General features: G+C 32.8%; 1 protein-coding gene across 1 annotated transcript in view; it reads right to left on the bottom strand.

Annotated features, from left to right (window-relative positions):
• The window catches only part of LOC127863592 (slit homolog 2 protein-like), a 228698-nt gene that overhangs the window by 157339 nt on the left and 49763 nt on the right, over positions 1–21596 (bottom strand). Inside the window, exons 2-3 of the mRNA XM_052403153.1 lie at positions 11900–12084; positions 10263–10334 (exon numbers count right to left, since the gene is read on the bottom strand). Coding sequence (XP_052259113.1) covers positions 10263–10334; positions 11900–12066 — 239 coding nt within the window. The 5' untranslated portion in view covers positions 12067–12084. The remainder of the gene's footprint in view (positions 1–10262; positions 10335–11899; positions 12085–21596) is intronic.

The raw sequence follows: 21596 nt of genomic DNA, 5'->3' as shown, positions 1-21596 counted from the left end.
TATATATATATATATATATATATATATATATATATATATATATATATATATATATATATATATATATATATATTACAAGCTCATATATATTATATAAAATAAAACTAAAAATATAAATAAAAAAATATATATACATAACATTGGCAACATGTTCTCAACATACCAATACATCACACTAATTTCTTGATGTGGATGTTGTAACCTTAATGACATTCCAAAATAAATTTTACATTTTACAGCATATACATGCATTATTTAATAACGCATTCCGATTCGAAGAAGAGCTATTGTTTCATTTGGGGTAAATTATTGATTGATTAATACGAAGAAAAGGTCATCTCATTTTATTGCTTGTATGTGTAAATATTACGTATCCTTGTCTAAATTCAATTGACAAAATCATTTTAAAATATTTTAAAGGCAATTTTGTAAAATTTGACTGTTTTTTTTTAAGTCCATGTTTTTCTAAGTATATAGGTGTTTAAGAAACAATATTTATTGTCTGAAAACACCTGGTCTGTTACAAGTTCGATCAACACGTTCCAATATTCATTTGTTTTCTGTTTGTGTATTTCAGAAGATAATTGATTATGTACGTTCTTAAAACGACGCCAACAAAATCCTTGAACATCGGAAACATTGTTACTAACATCGCAACCATCGACGCTTCCATCACCACCGTCGTCATCGTCGCAACTCTATCACTGCCACTATCGTCAAAAACGCAACCACCGCCTTCCGGTGAACAACAAAATCACCACAATTACCACCACCACCGCTAATACAGCAACCACGCCATCACAGCTACCATCGCCACCACCGCCAATAAATCTACCACCGCCAGCAGCGAATGTTATATGAGGCTGTGCACATGCATTTCTTTTCTCCACAAACTATGCTTTTAATGTGGAGGAAAAAAATTGAGTCAAGGTGGCGGCGGGGGTATTGCAGCACTCCTTTGTCGAAGCTCTACTAAGCCTGTGAACCTGCTTATATGGTTATTTTTGTATTTGGAAACATTTGATAATGTACTTGTACTTATTTTAGTTCCTATTTGTTCACAAATAGTCCTCGTTTTTTCGTCTTAAATCTCCTTTTTTTAAAGCCATGCTTGAAGGCCTGTAGATTATGAAGGCCAATATATCATTGTATATACCATCCTGTGTTTTTAAAGTGTTGCAATGTAGTACGTTTTTTGTTTTGTTTTGTTTCCTGAAACTTGCAAGAAGCTTGACTTTGTAATATAAAACTGAATTGTTTATTATTGCTATGAGCATAAATCACAAACATGCATGCCAAAAAAAAAACTGTTACCGTATTCATTCTAATAGACGCACATGCCCTTTAAAACATGCCCCCACTAAATTTTTAAAATCCGGAACCTTTATCTGATCTAAAATATGACCACTCATTCCGGGAATTGTTTTGATTTCCGGCATTTTGAAGTGTTCCAAAAACGGCCTTTCAAAACGGATTATAATACATGGCAATTAATAGCATTTCAACAATCATTGTGTACTATCGGATTATTTGTTCTTTTTCAAGTAGCATACCGGTATTTCTTTTCAGAATATCTTTAGTTAGGTATTTAATGATTAGCACGGAAACAACACTATCAGTGATTTAATTGCTTATACTCAGTATCATAGTGTTTTTTTGAAAGCGGAACCTTTTAATTATACTTAAATTTGATATTTTATTACCCTATTACATGCGCAACCTCGGGAAAATGATCACGCCGCGACTCGTCTAATATAATAAATACGGTATAAGGCAATATATGTTTATTGTGTGAATTCTACAACAAGAAGTTGTAGTATCTTTTTGTGCTAGTTGTTTAAATATTAATTTGCAAGCCAGCATATGTTTAACATAATTAAACTCTGAAAGTTTGCCATAAAATCCCCTTTGTCATATCTTATAATCCATTTTATTGTCCGATTAATTCCAGGCTTCTGTACAGTAACATTGTTAAAGAGAATTTTTGTAATTTAAGTTTTAAATTGAATTGGGAACATGCTTTGCAGCTAACAGTTCATCATGTTTGTCAATTCACTGAAGTCGCATTCTCATTTGCATATTTCTATTTCGAATTATTTAAAACAGAAGTAAACATGTAAATATTTTTGCTAGATGAAACTTTGAATTTTTAGTCATTGTAAGACGAATCATTAGCAGATAATAACATACCACTAAAGACAAAAAGTGAAATTGGATGGGGTGTCAGGGATTTCTTATTTTATTGACCTAGTTTGATGGGAACTTTTTAACTCGTTTCAGCATAAGGGCCATTTATAGGTGAATGTTTATATTTTTAGTTTATTACAGCTTTAAAATATGAAGTGATGTATGCATATATTAGATATAAATTCAGGCACAAATTGTGTACACTTTTGTACACATGTGTTGTTGGCAACATCAAGTATTTACTGTAGTATGTTGTAACTGACCAGATACATAATAAATAAAAGCTTTAAGATGAATTATTAAGTCTTTGTTATTATCATTGCATATCATTAATTGAGTGTGAAGTAACTTGATGAGTAATCATTTCAGGGCTTTCAAACATATACCTAAATGAAGGCTATTTCAGAAGGTTGTATTTTGTTGCAAGTGTGTATCGTTCTAAAATAAGGTCACAGAAGAAATGGATCACACAAGTACATGCAGGCAAGTAAAAAAGGTGTTTCACAAGTACGTTTTATACGGCAAGAATGACACGCAAGTAAAACAAAACACACAAATATGCTTGCGTTGGTACGTCCGTGCGAGTGTCAGTCCGGCAAACTTTGTCTGGAGCATATCTCAAAAAAGATCAGAGATACAAACTTGGAACTTTACAGGTAGATATATCTCATTGAGGATTGCAGTGCACAAGAACCATAACTCTTGTCGTATTTCTTTTCACCATCAGTCAATAATTGTAAAATATATCATTATTGAGTCATCATTTGAATACCGTTATTTGGTTATGTATATACCATTTCTGGGCTATCATTATATACTAATATTGGGTCATCATTTTATATATCATTTCTGGGTCATGCATATACCATTATTTGGCCACATATATACCATTATTGGGCCATATTTTTATATACCATTTTTGGGTCATATATATACTAGATAGATAGATAGATAGATATTATTTAATTTCTTCGTTAGAAGAGACATCGTTACAGATGAATAGATTTGTATAAATACATTCGTGAAAACGAACAAACATATTACAAACAAGCTGAATAGATGAACATGTTATAAAATAAATGTTGAATTTAGCAATATTTTTATGGAAATAATACAAATTTAGTGAAATAAGACAATTTGAGAAATGCTTTACTTCTAAATGTTTAAAGTTTAACAATACACTCTTGTTCTAGATCCGTAAGTAATGCAATGCATATGTATATACCTCAGTGTTAAAAGTTTTAATCTCATTTGCACAAACGGGTGCCTGAAGATAGTCGACAATTTATGAACGAAGTTAAGAACCTTTGAAAACATTCAGCATTCTATCTGATTCTCCGAGATCAACTGCTGGGAGGCCCCTAACCATTTCAATAATTTGTTGTTCAGGGCTAAATGCACATATAAAATTAAATTAGCCAAACCAAGTGACTCTATGAGGAAATTCCAGAGAATGAAGCAAGACAAAGAAATAGTATGAACTGCTATTTCGTCAGTTAATAGTAGTGCAGTTGTGACAAAGAACATTGAATTTTTTGGAGAATAATGTACATAAAACTAGTACAGTAGAGAATACTTCGGGTAATAAATCCCTGTATAGCTTTGATATGTACCGGAAGTGGCATGGTATCCGCATTTAGAAACCGACCTCGCTTGATTGAGGATTCGTTAGTTAAACTCGCTCTCAATTCATACTTATTATAGACCTTTATGAAATTGTTTATAAGCTTTGTCAAAAAATTCATACTAATAACTTCTGCATTATGTAAGTAATTCGCTAGGACATGTGTTTAGGCATATTTTCCAAGCATTCTGTATATGTCGGAAATGAAACCAGTTACCTTGTGTGGTACGGACATATATGTCACCAGACGTTGGTTAAAGATGATTCGTATACGTTTGGTCGTATCTAACACGCATAGTTGACCAAAAAGTAGTAGCTTCCTTCTGTCAATAATTGATTTTATTGGATGAATGCCAATATAGGATGGCGCTATACCAGAGCGTGTACATTGAGACAAAGCTTGTATGTGCTTAATGCACTGCCGGTGAGGTCTTTCAAGGGATACAGTTTATGAGGCAGTAATGGTGTTCCACAATTCGCACCCGTATAAAGCTTTTGGTAGAACGATTGATTCATACATTTTCGTCGTTGTTAACGGATATATGCATCCGCGGTGGAGGCCAGATTCTACTAAGCTGAAGGAAGATATACGCATATTTGAATAAGATAAATTGGTGGCTTCATTAAGGTCGCCATATTTGTCGCTCAGAACACCTAGGTGAACATAAGTAGTCGCTTCGTCTACTACTTCCTGTTCAAGGTGCCATATGCGCGATAGTGATTTGTAGCGAATCTGAGTTTCATTGTAGACAACGACTTTGCATTTAGATGCTTTGTACAGGTACAAAGAAACAACACTGCATTACTTCATTGAGACCGTGTTTTGTCAAAGACCTGAGAACCATATCATCAGCTGAAGTGGGGCATGAAAAGCTAGTGTTCTTAATATTAAGACCACACTCCACTCTGTCGAGGCTTACCAAAAGATAATTAATACATATACTATACCTAAACGTTCTGCTGACTTTGCCTTGGCTTGCGCCTTGTAATATATTAAACCATTGAGACGTTATTCCGTGCGTTTTAACACTACTGTGTGCGTTTTTGAGTACTTTTAGGTCGATGCCGGTTTTGTAAAGTTTGAAAAGTAGGAAACTATGAGGTACATAGCCAAATGCCATTTTGACGTCTGGATAGCAAATGCATAGATACGATGTATCATCACGTGCGTAGTTGATACATTCACGTACCATAAACGCCCTCATAAGACAACTTACATTTTTCTGGAAGTCGCATTGTAACGGACTGAACGATTCTCATTTACTTTGTTCTGTTAAATCAAGTAGCACTTTTTGTGGAGTTTGAGAACGGTCGAGCATAATGATATGGCTCTGTAACTACAAGGGTCTTTCTTGTTTTTTATCGCCACCTTTGTACATAACTGTTATAATGCGCTTTTTAAGATCATCTGGACAATATTCGCGTATTGCCATTGCGTTGAAGTGTTATTATGACCTTTAACAGTAAGTGCCGCCGGTTGTAACATTGGGTCAACATTTTATACATAATTATAACTATACTTTGGGTCTGACCCAGTAAGTTGGTGTTGTGAGGTTTAACCTCTTCTGTAAAGATTTACTTATATATATATAGGTAAACATGTTCTATCAAAGCAAAAGTAAGGCAGTTGAAATCCTGTAATTCCTCCCAGCACCACTATTTCTGGTAGGTCCCAATAGGAGGGTATAAGACTACAGGCCCAATAAGTGGGCAAGTTTAAGTATATATACATATATATATTTAATGATATGGTTTGTGTATTAATAAAATAAAGTGAGTTTATAAAACTAAATACGTTAATATTACCATACATCATTTATTTCTGTAACATCAAATCGGAAGCGTGTTTTCCTTCGAGTTTACACCTTAAAACTAAAACAAGTACACCATGTAATCAAAGTTATAATATATACTGTTTGGACGTTGATGTTGACTGTTTAATTAAAGTTCCAATTGAACTCCCCCCTTTTCCAAGTTGGAAATACATTATTCTATAATGCTTTCCACTTTGAAGAAAAGCTATTGACTTATTTGGCGATAAATTTTACTTTTTATAAGAGGCAAAGGAAAAGTCTCCAAATGTCATATTTCATTGGAATTATATTAAACTATTACATGTTTTGCGTTCATTTACTTCACACAGCATTTAACCGTTGGATATTATAACACTACCATTAACGCTAAAAGACAATTCGTTAAATTGTATATGGTCAAAATCAGATCACAGTCGGTGTAAAGTGGTGAGACATCGGAAGATTTATAAAGAGGTTAAACTCAATATAAGAAAACATGGATGCATATTAAGGTTTATGTTGTTTACCCGGCTCATATAACATAATACTAGACCCAAACGTAAAGCCTGTTGTTTAGCCTGTGCCTTAAGTACCAAATTACATGAAGCAAAACGTCAAAGATAAGCTTCAGAGAATGGAGTCACTAGGCGTTATAATACGACACATTAAACCAACTAAATGCGTGAAAGCGTTCGTAACAGTGACATATATCCCTCGTGATGTAAGAATATGCATCGACCCGCGACTTCTGAATGAAGCAATACTACGATAATATTATCCGATGAAAACAGTGCAGGATATAGTTTCAGAGATGCCTAACGCACTCTAGATGTGGGAAGCTCCGTTTGGAATTAAGTTCATTCAGGAAATGTATCAGCGTTTCATGACAGTGATGATACAGGATCTAGAATGAACGCAGGTGATAATACTTGACGTCATATTCTTTAGAAAAACATCCAAGAACATGAATGAAAGACTAAAGCGAGTATTCGACAAAAAGCAGCAAAACAACTATAAACTGATTTTAAGAAAATGCTAGTTCCGGAATTAAAAAGTGCATTACGTTAGTCATAACATCAGCCAAAAGGGACTTGAGGCAGACCATGAAAAGGTCAGAACTGATCAATACATGGTTGGACCTCAAAATAAGAAAGAAACACCTGCATGTCTAAGCTTCATCGCATACCTGCAGAAATGTTTGCCAAATATGTCAGAGATAAGTGCACCAATTCGAAAATTGTTGGAAAAGGACATGCAGACTGGCAGTTTGAAACCACAAGAAGAAAGATTTAAAAAAATAAGAAAATGACAAGGACGACACATGTTTTAGTTTTTTTGAATCCAAGTTAGAGTCTAACGTTGAACGTTGATTCTAGTTCATTTGGACTTGCAGCAGTCTTTCAGCAAAACGAAAAAATAACTACATATTTATCCCGCGCATTGAATCCAACACAGTAGAGATCATTTCAAATTGGAAAAGGGACTCTTGCAATTGTGTTTGGTTGAAAAAAATATACCTGAGTTGTATGGAGGCGAGTTTACAGAAGAGGCGGATCACAAACCTATTTAGAGTATTTTCAAGGTGAAGTCTAAATCTGGTTAAACTATGTTTGTGTCAAGAAATAAATTACCAGATACTCAGGACAAAATACCGGTGATGTATATCAATCAAATACAGTTGCGTGCTAATTTACCTATGTCTGAGTTGAAATTTAGAGTGTTGAAATAAATCTTCTGAAGAAGATGAGAACATGCGTTGTATCAAACCCTTGATTGAGAAAGGATGACCAGAAAATAAGTACCAGAATCCATTAAACGCTTAGACACAACCTCACGAATGGAGGAATTGTAATTGGATGGAATTGTAAACAATGCGTTATAGGTTATAATCCCAAAACGGATACAACGTTAAATGTTGCACATTGTGCATCGAACACATCAATGTTTGGTAGCATGACACAAGAGAGCATGCGAATTAATGTTCTGGTTCGTATTGATGAGAGACGTCGAAGATAAAGTAAAGCAATCTAAAATGTGTGCACTGAACACTAGTAAAATGAATCATAAAGAGCCTTTGTTGCCCAGTGAATGTCTGATAGGCCGTCATTAAAGATCGGTGAAAATGTGTTTGAATAACAGGGCAGACATTATTCGTTGACTGGAATATTTTACAAATTGACCAGAAGTTTAAAAGCTCGATTGGTAACGTTCAAGAAATGTTACCGCGTATCTGAAAAAACAATAAGCGATTTGGCTACATTGATGAACGTGTTACGGATACTTAACCGCAGTTTGCTTGTAGTCATTTTAAGAAATTTGGGGAAGAGTGGCAATCATTCAACATCGAGACCGCGTTATATTCAAAGAATGGGACAAACTGAAAGATATGTTCAAACAATCAAGCACATGCTTGAGAAAAGTGAAGATCCCAACAAGACATATATTGTGCGATAGACTTTACACTTTGATGTCCAAAGAATAAGTGAACATGCGTATTAAAGGTTGAAAAACTGAACATTTAATTAGAAAGTTTATTATTGAATTACTATGCAATATATGTTTTAGTAAGAACAGCCTTACGGCTAAGTACTATGCTTTCAAAACCATTGAAAATAGTGTATATTTTCTTGAATCTCAGAAAAAGGGGGATGTTACATATGTTATATTGCAATGTTTATGTTTACCAGTCTTTAACGTGTTTCACAATATTTAAGTCCCTTGGATACTATTTTTAATAAAGATATTAAGGGCTCAACATATCTGTGTTAAATACGTTACAGACCATTATTGAAGTCATTTAAAAATTATTTGGTTTGTTATGCACTGTAGTTTGGCAGAACGTTCGTAATTTAAAATGTATCGTTATCATAATCTTTATCATTAAACACAACAAAAACTATATCATCATCACCATCGTCATCATCTATGTTTTTTACGCAGCATCACACTTTCAAATTTTACGAGCACTTGATTATTTTGAACACTACTAGCATTAAACTAAGCTACACTTTATAAACTATACATTCAAGTACTATATCACTCACAACACAAGTAAAATACTAGGACGGTTACTAATCTAGATAAAGTCCTTCTGCTATTAACCTAACAGTATATTGCAAAACTGCTAATAGTTTATTCAGATTAACCTTTACACTAAAACAAATAACCTTCATTAAAAAGAAGCGCCATTTAGTTTAAATATTGTTTGATGTTAAGTTATACATAATCAACGGTAAACACAATCAGACAAAATGTGTTTTACATCATTAAACAAATTAGAATGACATACTATACATATTTAATGATTTTGATTCAATCGTATTACATAAACTGGATGTATTTTCACCAGGAAGCTTCAAAAATCACTATTTTTAAATGCATGGACGAAATGTTCTTATTGTGTTAAATAAAATATTGCAGGAGTGTATTTTATTGATACCAATTAATTATTGATATATTTTTAGTTCACACTTCAACACAGTTTGGTTGTTATTTCTCATAAGCCAACTGATTTAAGAGGTTAAACAATGCATTGTAATACTTATTTAAATACAGATATATCTTAAACAATGAATTGAGTTATTATGTCACACATACACTCCATTCCACTGTTGTAATCACTAAACATGTTCCCAAATATTCAGGTGCGAGAGTGATATGAGTACATACTTTGCAGGGCTCTAGCGGGCATACGTTTAAGTTAGTTGCGGCGCAAGTGTTAAATAAAAACATACTTAAAGGCTTAAAATCTCCGAGAATGTGAACAAATTATTCAAACTATCAAGGTTCACAGGTTCACTTGCTCATAATTAGTTTCACGACTCTTAAGTATAGGATTGTTAACTGTTTTAAAAGGCGGGTTACTTTACAATCCTGTGTATTCCCCATTTGTAAGGGGAAAACTAATATCTTGAAATATGTTATTTCAATAGTTATAAAAATGTATTTAAAAGACAACTATTGAGCAATAATATGTATAATATGTATACAACTAAATCAAGTCAATTGCTGCATGCATGCAATAAAATAAAACTTTTTCTCATTAGAATGTGTTTACCCATAACAAAAATACATTTTAACAATATATTTCAAACGAAAATTGACCAATGTTTAACAATACTAATTAAATAAACCAACTAATAACTATAAAATAAAAAGAATTTTTAAATCAAGTAAACATATATCGAAATTTGTTCCATGCATTCAGTTGTTAAATATACCATAGAACAATAATACAATCACAATGAACAAAGACATCCGATGATGAAGGGTAACACTCTAATGGCTAATCGAAAGGCTATTTGTTTACCTACAACGTCCATAATGAAACAATACAGATATTTTAACGCGATGATAATCAGTTATTTATCACAAAAAGCATCTATCCAATAATTGTTTCGTATATAGGCATATTTAAATGATAAAGAATACTTAATTTTGCAAATTTCGGTTTAGCAAAGTTTTTCCGGTGACCGGTTTTAAAATGAAATTGTATTAAAAATAATTAAATAACACCTAAATATTTCTTTAAATACTGTATTTTTTATTTGAGAACGATCTGAAGTGATGCATCAATCTGAAGCAACTAGGAAACAATTAGGAAATTATAATTTCACATACATTATATGTGCTGCGTTTGAATTCTGAAAACAACTTACAGTGCATTTAGGTTTGTCAGTCTTTGTAATGCATCCGCAGGAAGGGATGCGATAGAGTTGTTGTATAAACCCCTGGAATAAAAACAAAGTTAACTGAAGTAATCAAATAATAATATTCTAATGCGAAACAAATAATCATATATTTCAAATAAGCTAAGAAATGGTTAATGTGCATCTGCTTATGCCTCTAAGCAGGAAAGACTATATTTAAATTAACGTTCCAACATCAAACAGCACACTTAAACAAATGAAACACATAAGACAACGGCACACATCAGAGACAGTTCTTCCGTACAAAACACCCCGATAAATCATCATCATCATTATCATCATCATCATCATCATCTGAGCAATATACGAAGCACCATCCCATCAAATTTGGCGAGGACATGGTTTGTTCGCATACAATTCACATTTAACTAAGCACCAATTTATTAAATTAACTATAAATATTAGTACTGTATCAACGACAACACAATTGCGTTAATCGCTACAACAACTAAATAGCTGTCTTTATACTACTACGCACTTACAGTCCATATTCAAACCGTTTACAATAAATTCAGATTTAACCTTAAGTTTTTTCTTATTATATTTATTGAAAAGAAGCGCTATTCAGTTTGAATAGTGTTTGCTGTTAATTAATTAAATTATTAACGGCAAAAGTAATGATACAAATAGTGATTTAAACTTATAAAACATATAAGCGAATATAATTAGTTATTGATCACAAAAAGCATATCTGATGATGATGATGATGATGATGATGATGATGATGATGATGATGATGATGATGATGATGATGATGATGATGATGATGATGATGATGATGATGATGATGATGATGCTGATGATGATGATGATGATGCTGATGATGATGATGATGATGATGATGATGATGGTGATGATAATGATGATGATGATGAAGAGTAGGAGAATGAGAAAGAGGATAATGATGATGTTGTTGTTGTTGATGATAATGATGATGATGATGATGACGATGATGATGATGATGATGATGATGATGATGATGATGATGATGATGATGATGATGATGATGATGATGATGCTGATGCTGATGATGATGATGATGATGATGATGATGATGATGATGATGATGATGATGATGAAGAGTAGGAGAATGAGAAAGAGGATAAGGATGATGTTGTTGTTGTTGTTGATGATGATGATGATGATGACGATGATGATGATGATGATGATGATGATGATGATGATGATGATGATGATGATGATGATGATGATGATGATGATGATGATGATAATGATGTTGATGATGATGATGATGATGATGATGATGATGATGATGATGATGATGCTGCTGCTGCTGCTGCTGCTGATGATGATGATGATGATGATGATGATGATGATGATGATGATGATGATGATGATGATGATGATGATGATGATGATGATGATGATGATGATGATGATGATGATGATGATGATGATGATGATGATGATGATGATGATGATATAATGATGATGATGATGACAGACAGACAGACAGACAGACAGAAAAAACAGCTAGACGGATAGACAGCCATTCAGTCAAACAGACAGACAAACAGAAAGACTTATAACACACACAACAGCTGATACATTGTTCCGGTACTTACAAGGTAGTGGTAGCGTCCGGTAGGGAAAGGGGTATGGTCAACAGCTGTTGTCCTCTGCATTCTACGTCAGTTCCGTAGCATTGGCACGTCGCTGGACACTGGCCCCTCGAGATACCCGTGCACAGCGCAAGAATCACCGCCAACACGACCGCTTTGCACGTGGACATTGTAGTATGTGGTGTTTTCTATAAAAAAATGAGCACCCGATTGTATAAACAATTACACCAGCACACGATTATATAAACGCTGGTTAAAGTTACCGCTCGTTAACATTCAAACCTTGGTAAGTTTGCGGTTATTCAGGTATAGTAACCTTCAAGGTAACTCGATTGTATAAACACAACATACCGCAAAGTAACCTAACCGCGCATAGTGGAATTTAACCACCGGTAGCTTTAACCAAAACATTCCCACAATACATTTTCTAATGACGTAATTTTCGCGCGAAGTGTCACGCTTATAAACAGCGACATGTATTTTTTTATCAAATTCATTTACAAATGAATTCACAATAAAATAAAGTATAAATTTTAACTATGAGTTCATCAAAATGACCAGGGACAAATTGATAATGATGTCGGGATTTGCATCATTTAGCGGAATCCCTGGTGCTTCCAAACTGCAAGAGAGTGCTAACAAAAGCGTCTATTCTTCTAGTTGTTCTTGACGTAACATAACAATTATACATGGTCGTCGTAACATGCTAGACTATTGCTCTAATTTGTCCTATGTTTACAATAAACTTACTTACTTTCTTGTACAATAAGGGAATTCACCATAGACAAATAAAACATTGTTCAAGTTTAAATATATCTTTGTATGCAGAAATCTGCAAATGCAACCGAGTTCACCAACCTCTATTATTTGTATCGTGTTCTGAGAAAACTGGGAATAATGCATGTGCGAAAAGTGTCGTCCCAGATTAGCTTGTAAAGTTCGCACAGGCTATTCAGGGACGACAATTTCCGCAAAAAATTAATTTTTGCTTAGAAGGGACCTCATTTTAACAAAAAATGTCATACAAGCGGAAAGTATCGTCCCCGATTAGCCTGTGCGAACTGCACAGGCTAATATGGGACGATACTTTAAGCACATGCATTATGCCCATTTTTCTCAGAACACGACACATTTGATAAACTGCTCCGGTTCATTTTGACAGCAGTAATGTACATAGAGTACATGACGTAGCGTGCGACAAAGAAGAAAGTTTATTGAGTTCTCATTTGAATAAAATGATATGATGGCATAAGGGTCTTTATTTAACTATGCTAAAATAATTATCAAAGACCCTAAATGCAAACTCGTCAATTATTGAATTAAATGGATTATTTATGGATTTTAAAGGATTATTAAAGGAAAGATACTAGTTCGAACGTGTTTTGTTTTTTGGGTGTACTATTGTTGTTCCCTGTTCTCGGAGACACGATTTTAACATGGGCGCCATTGATGAATCGGGTCACACACGGCATACCCATAACAGATATAGATGCTGTATTAACAATAATACGTGTTCGGGTAAAAATTAAAATATGCACGAAGAAGTTAAAAGCAGACGGCAATCGTTATATGTTAATATGGTTTTAAAGTTGTACTCAATTTGAACAAAACACACATTGTTTCTCATTTTGTAAAAAACATTCAAAATAAGTATTCACATATACATATTTTGTTAAAATAGTACATTGTGTTTTGTTAATTCAGAATGATGCAGTTATTGATAACCATGCATTAATTATGCTTAGGTTCAAACACTTTTAACAATGTTAAATATTATATTGTTAATTGCTTACTTCGATTTGACGTATTATTTTATATCATATGGTAAAACTTTCAATTTCAAGTGAAGATAGCTTTGTGTCTTATCATGAATAAAATTATTTGTAAGCTTAATTATTGAACCCAATAGTACTCGATGAGACTTTACAGCCGATTTAAGTGCTTACTTTTGCATCATATATTGCCAAGGTCAAGGTAATTGGGAAGTTCGTATCGTTCTCCGATGTCGCTTAACAATTATATCAAGGATTGAAACCAGTTTCCTTCATATCAACCAATGATAAACGGTTTTGTATCCTTGGCGTCACTTAACTCAATTCATGATTTGACCGAGTCAAGAAAAAGCACTTAGAGCTCGTTACTTCACCAGCACAGACTCGGCTCGACTGGTTGGTAATGAACTGTTCTATCTTATCGTTAAACCATATATCGATGAAAAATTAACCGATAACAGCCAATATGTTGTACAGATTCGTTTTCATTTCAAACAATACATATATATTTTAATATCTCTGTGTGTTGTTGGACACGATGACCGCCAGTTTCGGAAATGTGACCAGTCCTTATAATATGTTATCGAAAATGTCCGAGGACCGACGTATCGTGCATGGGTTGCTGTTCAAAATTAAAAAAAATCGTTATGCATAAGAGTCACGAACATACATTGTTTATAATGTTTTGTTAATGTTTTCGTTACAATGGCAGCAATCCAGTGATCATGGTCGTCGTCAAAACAGGTATTTGTTTAGATAAATGAAGCCCAAGTATAACTGCTCCTACCTTGCCTTTTAATAATACATCAGCGGCTTGAATGTGACTTGAATAAAATACATTATTTGATTATAAAATGTCTTTGTCTGTAATTATTGGCTGTACTCTGAATCTGGTTCGTTGCATTTAAAAGACATTTGGTGTTATTTTAATATATTCATTTCTGAATATTAGTAGTTTACCTTGATAAATATTTCTAACAATGCCCTACTAGTGTGAGATATAATGATACACGAGTGGCATGGGTGTTTAAACATTAAATTGCCGATTCCGAGTTTTCATGTTGCCTTAATAGCGGATACATTGGTAATACTAAGGGTCACGTTTAATTTAATCGGGAAGCTCTTTTGATGCAGTGTCATGTTAAGTATCTCCCATACTGACGTTTGGTACCCCGTTTTGGGCATTAGTTTAGTTCGACAAGTGTGCTTAGGTTGAGTTAAATTACATAACAATTTGTATTCTAATAGCATCGAAAGTTGCATTCAATTACCAATATAAGTTTTTTTGAAAAATTGTGACAAAATATTTGCGATCCCTACTACACTTAACTATAATGATCCCTATCATATACAATACAAGACGAATGGCCCAATCATTAACGGGTTGAAAGACCATGGCTGTTTTAGTTGTTCACGATTTCATAGTATTTTGTAGTCTGTCATAATTAGAAGTATTAAGAAACGTTTTGAACGTTTACACATACTGTTTCATTGCGGCAATCAATTATTAATAAATTACTGAATTATTTTATCGGGATGACAATGTTTAAGGTTAAACAATTGATGTTTACGCATTGCGTTTTGCAAATTGGAAATTAGCCGACACACGCCATGTGTTTTTACCTACAAAGGCATGTTTAATCTGTTATATATCGTTTCCCGGAAGAAAATACAAATATTTAACAAATGTGTCTATACTTTTGCCCTTTAACTCGACAAATCGTTTGAGTTTTGCATTTTAAATATCGAGATTGCTAGTAAATCGCTTGCGATCATCTAACGTTTCCTGAAAATTTGGACTATAGCGATAGAAAGCTACTATTCATCAAACTAAGTAGTACGGTTTAATCATCTATACGTCATAGTCATGCTGTATAGTCAATTATAGGCTAGTTTGCAGTACTTATGGGCATTCCAAGCAAGCGCAAATAACAAACAGTTGAGCCGATACATGTGCCTTTATCTAAAAACACATGTTTTTTAATAGCACGCGCTTTAATTCTATGCAGCCAAATGCATATTCTTCTTAGGTCTGATCAATTTCTATCACAATTAATGTAAACATCACGAAATAAATAACTAAAATATATGGGCACACAATTTAATGGGAACTGTTCAGGTTTAGGTAAATTGTGAAAATTTAAAAACAAGATTCACATTTGCACATGTTTGGTGTAGTTGTTTATTTGCGATTATACAATTATAATAACAAATTATGAAATTCTAAAATACTTATTACTTGCATCATTTGATGATTTAAAAACCTGAAAATTATATAGCTTTACAAACGCAAAACGATTGAATGATTCGGGTTGTTTATGTGTTATCATTATATGTTGGCACCAAGCGTGAACTGCTAAGAAACAGTATACAATACATTTACAACTACAATAGCAAATGGCCGATCTGTTTTAGCGAAATACTTTTACTCCAAAGGTTTTTGGTTGGTGGACAGGCGTTAATATATTGTATTCTGGATTTATTCTTGACAACTTTATTTCCGATATTTACATTATAAATTTTAAGCATTTCAAAACATTCTTAAATCTGTGAAAAAGTGTTAAGATGTCATTCATCTATGATATATACAGTTTGTAATTGCAATTGTAAGTGACGAAATAAAACATAACTATGACTTGAAACTAATCGTTCACTGCCGGTGATAAAGTTTGATATTAGAACCTACACAGAGAGATTGGTCTCATTAGAAAGTTGGTTCAACAGTGGATTTGGCAATATTTGGTCATGTTAAATGTAAGTGATGTTTTAAATCAATATCGGATTAACCACAGACACATCCTAAAAGTGTTCACAATGAAAAGTTAAATATGTATTTATATTGGAAACATTATTGTTGCTGTAGACAATATTAACACATCATTGTATGTCATACACAAACATGTCTGCATTGTTGCATAATCACTTGTTCTTTATAATCCATGATAAATTGAATTGATCAATTAGCATTTTTTTGATAACCACTTTCTCGTCAAATTGTTAAAACCAATTGAAATAATATACTAGTTGACAGTGTGATGACATTGTAGTGAAGTCTCCTATTTTCCTTTAAATATGAAATGTTTATTTAATTTAGTGTTTGTCTAATATATAACATATTTGATATGTCAGATATTACAATCACTGAATAGTTAAAATGTTGTAACTTCAATAATAATTGGCCTTTTTTTAATTGGATGCATTATGTTTTCTTTAATCGGATATTGTAATCAATTAAAGTCACACACACATATATAATATCCCACCTTACACTTTTTCATTCACTTAATGATTGATGCAAAGAACCCGAAATTTTTATTGATGAACATGAATATTGTTGTTCAAGTTTCATTTAAAGCGAAGTTGGTCACGTTGTTGACAGTTATTGACTACACGAAACTGAATATAGCCGTTTTACTGGATACATAAGAAAACGGATACAATGTTTAAATGTTTCATTAAGTTGGTTGTTAATTACAGATAAAGATCATTTAAGAAAGAAACTGTGTGTAGCATTTGTATACATCGATAGAGGCCTTCATAATTAAAACACCTTTTAATGTTAAGTGAAAGATATCCATGTTTTATATCCTCACCTGTAGTTTTATCTGTATTTTTGGACATACACAAACAAAAACGCCGTATATAAATTGGCTATATTTTGCCAAATAACTGATTAGCTGTAGCTCCTAGTAATAATGTATATATAAGTAAACGGCTTCTCATCGGCTGGCCTACATGCTTGGTTGCTAAGGTATGTTACGCGTGAGATTTTTCTATTAATACTAGTTAGATAGATAACTTTTACATTAGTATTCAAATAGTATTATTTTTTTCACATAGAATTGACTAAAAACAAATTTATTACACTCTTAAACAAGCACACAATTATAAGGGAATCATAACTTTCCAAGAGAAAATGACCTACTTTCAGTGTAGATTCAGTATCATGCGAAGGATCGTTATTATACTTGGTAATACAAAGCAAATAAATAAAAAGTGGTAAAACTTAAACATTAAACAGTATTACATTTTCATACATTTTCAATGGTTATTTAAAGTCCTCATTAAACTCAAAGAGAGTTGGTTAGAACCGATGAGAGTCAAAATATAATCTCTTGTCATGCAAATATATTTGCTATAGGCATTGAAAACTTACCTTTTAAACTCGGAGAGGATTTAAAAAATTGTGATTGTTAGACGATCAGATTCCGATTGTTTAATTGCCAACTGAAAATGCTGTCGCCATTAAATTTAATTTGAAAACGAAAGAACAAACATGCAAATGACGCTTAAAATGAGCGGTAATATAAATAAGGTTAACTAAAGAAAAGGTTCGCTTACAAACTTCCAAATAAACACAATTTTCGAAACATCCAATTGCGACCAATGCATATAGGAGAGATCAAAGCTAAGGCATACCCTTTTGCTATTTATAACTGTAAGTATTGTGTTGTAATATGTATCGAGTTCGCATATCCAAGCTTGCAATATAAATCGGTTTTCATTATTTTGTTATACAATGCCATGTTGGTATAATATATAAGTAAATATAATAGTATTTTCGCAGCTAAGCTTTTATAAAACCAACGTATGATAACAATTAATTTCAATATAAATATTATTAAGCACTAAAACATTTTGCGGTATTTTCTTGTGTCCGCTGGGTGTGATGTTTACATCATTAATAACGTCATTCATGTCGCGGCTCGTTTTGTCATTACCGGCTTAGGTAATACTGAGAAGTACCCTGTGAACACTTAAAAATACTTCAAAGTACCTGGAGTACGGAACATATATAAAACAAATCACCGGAATATGGCCATGTGCTTTGAGCACATTTTCCGAAGAAGCGGTATATTGTTGTAAGGTTAAACGTTACTAACCCTAACCCTTAAACCACACGGAAACTAGCATCGGGTCCGACACGGGTTCCCTGTCTTAAACAGTGTACCGCCTTTTTACATAATGCGTATAAAACAGTGTATAATCGATGACTTTCTCTGCACTGAGAAACATTGACAACTGTGCATGTAAAATAATCCAGAACACACTCAAATTATGAATCTAACACTGTTATCAAATATTAATGTTGGTTGAAATTAAAAACCGCTAACATGTTTCAATAGGCAAGACATTTGTCTATAATAATAATAATAATAATAATAATAATAATAATAATAATAATAATAATAATAATATAATTGTTTATCTGGCAAATTCAGTTTATATAGGTTGGAATACGAATTTTTAGCTATCCGTTAAACACCACATCGTTAAAATGCAAGATGGTCTTTAAACTTGGAGATTAAAGATGACGTAGTAAATAGAAATGAATTGTTGCTGTTATGCTTTTAAATGTAGTCGATAGTTCAAAATGTATCTGTTTTCAATAAATACTCTTTCCAATACAAACAACATAAATTCATGATCGATTCTTAAAAAGATTCAGTTTATATCTGACCGTCAACATTGCCCATTGCAACACAATATATATTATTTACAATTATAACGTGTACACTTTTAAATACCTGCTATAGTAATTGATACTATTAAAACGTTTTTGAAAAACAACGCACGACTCAATAACCACTGTATAATCAAATAACAGTAAAAACAAATAACAATAATGACATCTTCGTTTGAATGTGTGAATCATGACACTACATGTGTGTTTCTAATGAAATCGAAAGTAATTTATTCGGATTTTACGGGACATTCCTATAACGAATAGTTGTTTGAGTTGGTCCGATTCACTTTTACAAATACTTATTTTTGCTACTTACTTTCTCATATGCATTATAATAGTTGAATAACTTACAATGAAAGGAAGATAATGCCCTTCTCAATTGAATTGAGCTTTCTTTGTTGAATAAAACACATCATGATAATCCGTTGATGTTCTCGAGTGAAATCGAATGTAGATTGATACGGAAGTTAAGTACAATTGTCTGGGTTCATCCGTCTTACTTAAATTGTGTTGCTGGCTACTTTGTAAGATATATAATACAAGTTTAATACTAGACATTACAAGACAGATACGTACCATCTTAATTGAATAAACCCATGTTTGTAAAATATAACACAATTGAGCGTTTTTTATATAAAATAGTTGACGGAACTGTTACGTCAGTTTCGTCTCATGCTTTCATCACTAAATCAAAAGTAGTGCCTATTTCTGAATGTTACTTTCCTCCTCACGTTTAAAAGGCATTAAGCGGTCGCTAATTTCCTCGTGTGGCTATTTCCTTTATCATAAGTGTGCCTGCACTATTTTGGGGCATATCATTGGAAACTACGTTAAAATATTAACTGTTCGGGTGCGTTTATCGAAGTACTATGCTTGTATCGAAATCTAACGGCCGACAACCTGTTTACCGAGTGTGATTGCATTTTGGGCGATTTTGTTAGAAGCTGCATTACACATATGTGGTTTTAAAATGTGAAATGTAATATATATTCATTTCACAATCTTAAATAAAGAAAAGGCAGGGAAAATGCATACAAAGATTGGACCATACGGGATTCGGATTTAATGTAAACTAATCCAATTTGCGGTAGCATTTCGTAAATATTTGAACGCATGACTATTTATTTTGTATGTTAGTCCCTTCAGGTCAAATTTGCTGACTGTAGCTCTATTGCACTCACAGTTATTGAACGCGTCTATTTGTACGGTTATATAGACAAACTTTATATACATTTTATATAATATTTGTATATGATAATGCTTTTACATATTAAATCTTTGTGTCAACACATGATTTAGTCTTATCAGCATAATTGGCATGTCTCCTGAAATAAATAATGTAAATTATTGTAATTAAAATGAACTATTTATCATTCAATTATTTTATTTAATGTATTTGGTTCGTCCACACAAAAATCACTTTAAGTAAGGTGTTCTACTTCATTTAGTTCAAAACGCTCGCTAGGTCGAACAAAACTCTCAGGCGGAATAATATAACCAATATTTTAGCAGGTTCGGGTTCGCTCATCTTGAATTTGGGAACATCTCATGGCATCAGCGAGTTTAAAGCAGATGTCTGGAGAGAAAACAACGAAGCGCAACACAATTGGATGACAACGACTGATATCCCGGAAATGAAACTTCAAATTAAATTGGCACATTGCCTTTTATTACACAGTCCTTTATATGAATTATTTAAGACTGAAATGATCGCAGTTGTAGATTTTCGAATAACGACTACAATTTGGGTAAACAAACAGACAGACAATTACTCAATGTATAAGAAGTCGAAAAACAGTTCATTGATTAAATGTAGTTATTACCGGCAACAATTGTTAATGATCTTTGATACATTCGCTTTCTTACTATTACATGTTTAAATGAGTGAAACAAAACATATAGTTAATCGGGACAATAGCCGGCTTTAACGTTTTAAAAAAGGATGTACATTAGTCTAAGCATACATAACCTACTGGATAAAGTACACTTAATTACGACATTGTATTTGTGTAATTAAGTTTGCCACACCATGAACGAATCTGAAATATGAAGTATCGACAGCATGTATGAAAGTCGATTATTTCCACTGTGATAGGTACCCCTTTATATAGAGGTGTGATGATATGTACTTTATTTTGACGCGTGAGCATAACTTAACTTAAGGTGCTGGTGAACAATACAATGTTCGTATGCTCTTATGAGTTACTTATTATTTCGAAATTTGAAATTTCATGTTAATTTACAGAACATAAACAAACTTGTTTTTAACAAAAGAGCATCACATTTTTACTTTAACCTTAAAAGCACCCACATGTTGCGTCCAACACACCACACATACATTTAATAATGATTCGACATTATTGTTTTGAAGTCGGCTGGCAATTAAAACAAATATTTCGTCAAACGGAATGTATTGCGGCCTTTCAAATAATCCAAGTATTACATAATTGACCATGAATTT

The sequence above is a fragment of the Dreissena polymorpha genome, unplaced genomic scaffold (genome assembly GCF_020536995.1).
Source record: "Dreissena polymorpha isolate Duluth1 unplaced genomic scaffold, UMN_Dpol_1.0 chrUn018, whole genome shotgun sequence".
Lineage (NCBI taxonomy): Eukaryota > Metazoa > Mollusca > Bivalvia > Myida > Dreissenidae > Dreissena > Dreissena polymorpha.
Note: the sequence above shows the minus strand (reverse complement) of the source record. Positions and strands in the feature narration are given on the sequence as shown.